This window comes from Anneissia japonica, unplaced genomic scaffold (genome assembly GCF_011630105.1).
Source record: "Anneissia japonica isolate Jap-2015-1 unplaced genomic scaffold, ASM1163010v1 scaffold1415_len311187_cov125, whole genome shotgun sequence".
NCBI classification, from domain to species: Eukaryota; Metazoa; Echinodermata; class Crinoidea; order Comatulida; family Comatulidae; genus Anneissia; species Anneissia japonica.
In genome coordinates this window covers 11149-12639 of record NW_022706946.1, presented here as the reverse complement: position 1 = coordinate 12639, position 1491 = coordinate 11149, and the positions used below count along the sequence as shown (strand labels likewise).

General features: G+C 33.0%; 1 protein-coding gene across 1 annotated transcript in view; it reads left to right on the top strand.

Moving 5' to 3' along the window:
• The window catches only part of LOC117106236 (stabilin-1-like), a 10914-nt gene that overhangs the window by 4494 nt on the left and 4929 nt on the right, over nt 1-1491 (top strand). The window contains exon 3 of the mRNA XM_033247580.1: nt 1029-1169. Coding sequence (XP_033103471.1) covers nt 1029-1169 — 141 coding nt within the window. The remainder of the gene's footprint in view (nt 1-1028; nt 1170-1491) is intronic.

Genomic DNA, 1491 nt, shown 5'->3' with positions numbered 1-1491 from the left:
CTACTACCACTTAGATTGCGATAGAACACGCTGCTGCACTGGTCGTTGGTTCATACTGGTCGGCTAGGTTAGGTAGTGGAAACTCACACCTTCTCTACAGTAGTTTACAATATTTTTTGAACGAATACCACTCGGTACTAGAGGTTCGTAAAATACAGTAGATGTTTTATTAAACAAGCCTTTCTACCGTGTGACGTCGATGGCCTGAAACTGGCTGGCTGTTTATCTGGCTCTAACTTGGCATCGAACGCAATTAGGGGATTATCGTATCATGTTTCAAGACGGGTATATCTAGATAAAGTTCGACGTGAACCAGGCCCAAGCTTCAAGAATAATGTAATTCAATTGGATACCGGTATTGATCCAATGAGCGATACCAATAATAATAATAATAATAATAATAATAATAATAATAATAATAATAATGAAAATAATAAATGATAATAATAATAATAATAATAATTATTATTATTATTATTATTATTATTATTATTATTATTGTATTATTTGATCTAGTATTATAATTGTCGTTATTGCTAATTGGTATTATCAGTAGTAGTAGTAGTAGTAGTAGGCCTACTAGTATAGTATAATTATGCAGCTCTGTTGTTATTATTGTTGTTATTATTATATGTAATTTATTAAAACCATAAATGCAAATTTAGACATTTAGATAATGTTTTAAATAATAAATTTAAACCGTAAATTATTTGGTTTAATGTCTATGGAAACACCAATATATATTCATATCTATTTAAAAAAAAACAAAAAGTATGTGTTATACACTTTGGTTGTAATAATACGATGTAGACAACCGTTTGGCTTCATAACATTTATTAAGATCAACAAGAAACATGAATACTACACATTGGCTGTGTCATATGTACAGACACCATGTTGAAGCCCACCTCTGCCCTGAGGGCGGAGTACCAATTCATGAGGGCAGCAAACACATAAGCTGACACATAACATATGTAAGTAGGCCTACAGATTGCTCAGCACAATATATTCTCATTTATGTAACATAGAATGTGACACTAAAACGACTGGCAAGTATGGACCCGGATGCCTTCTTGATTGTCACTGTGACGCCACTGAGTGTCAGCCATCAGAGGGTTGTAACAAAAACGCCACTTGTCATACTGGTTACGCTGGCACCCGTTGTCTAGGTTTGTAAATACGCTATTTTAAAACAAGATGAATCATTAATCTTGACATGACTAAGAGTATGTATGCGGGGTTGATTAAAGGAACTTTCGTTTCATTTTATTTCATCTTTATACATTGAAAATCCGTATAAATAAATAGGCCTACAAATCCCTGGGATTGATGATGTGTCATCAGCTACCATATACCTCAAAGACGACACGATCTGAGATTGCACATTTCCCACAGCAACAATATATTAATGATAATGATAATGATGATGATGATGATGATAACAATGTCTATCTAACTTTGACCCTAAACTCTTGATATATATATATATAT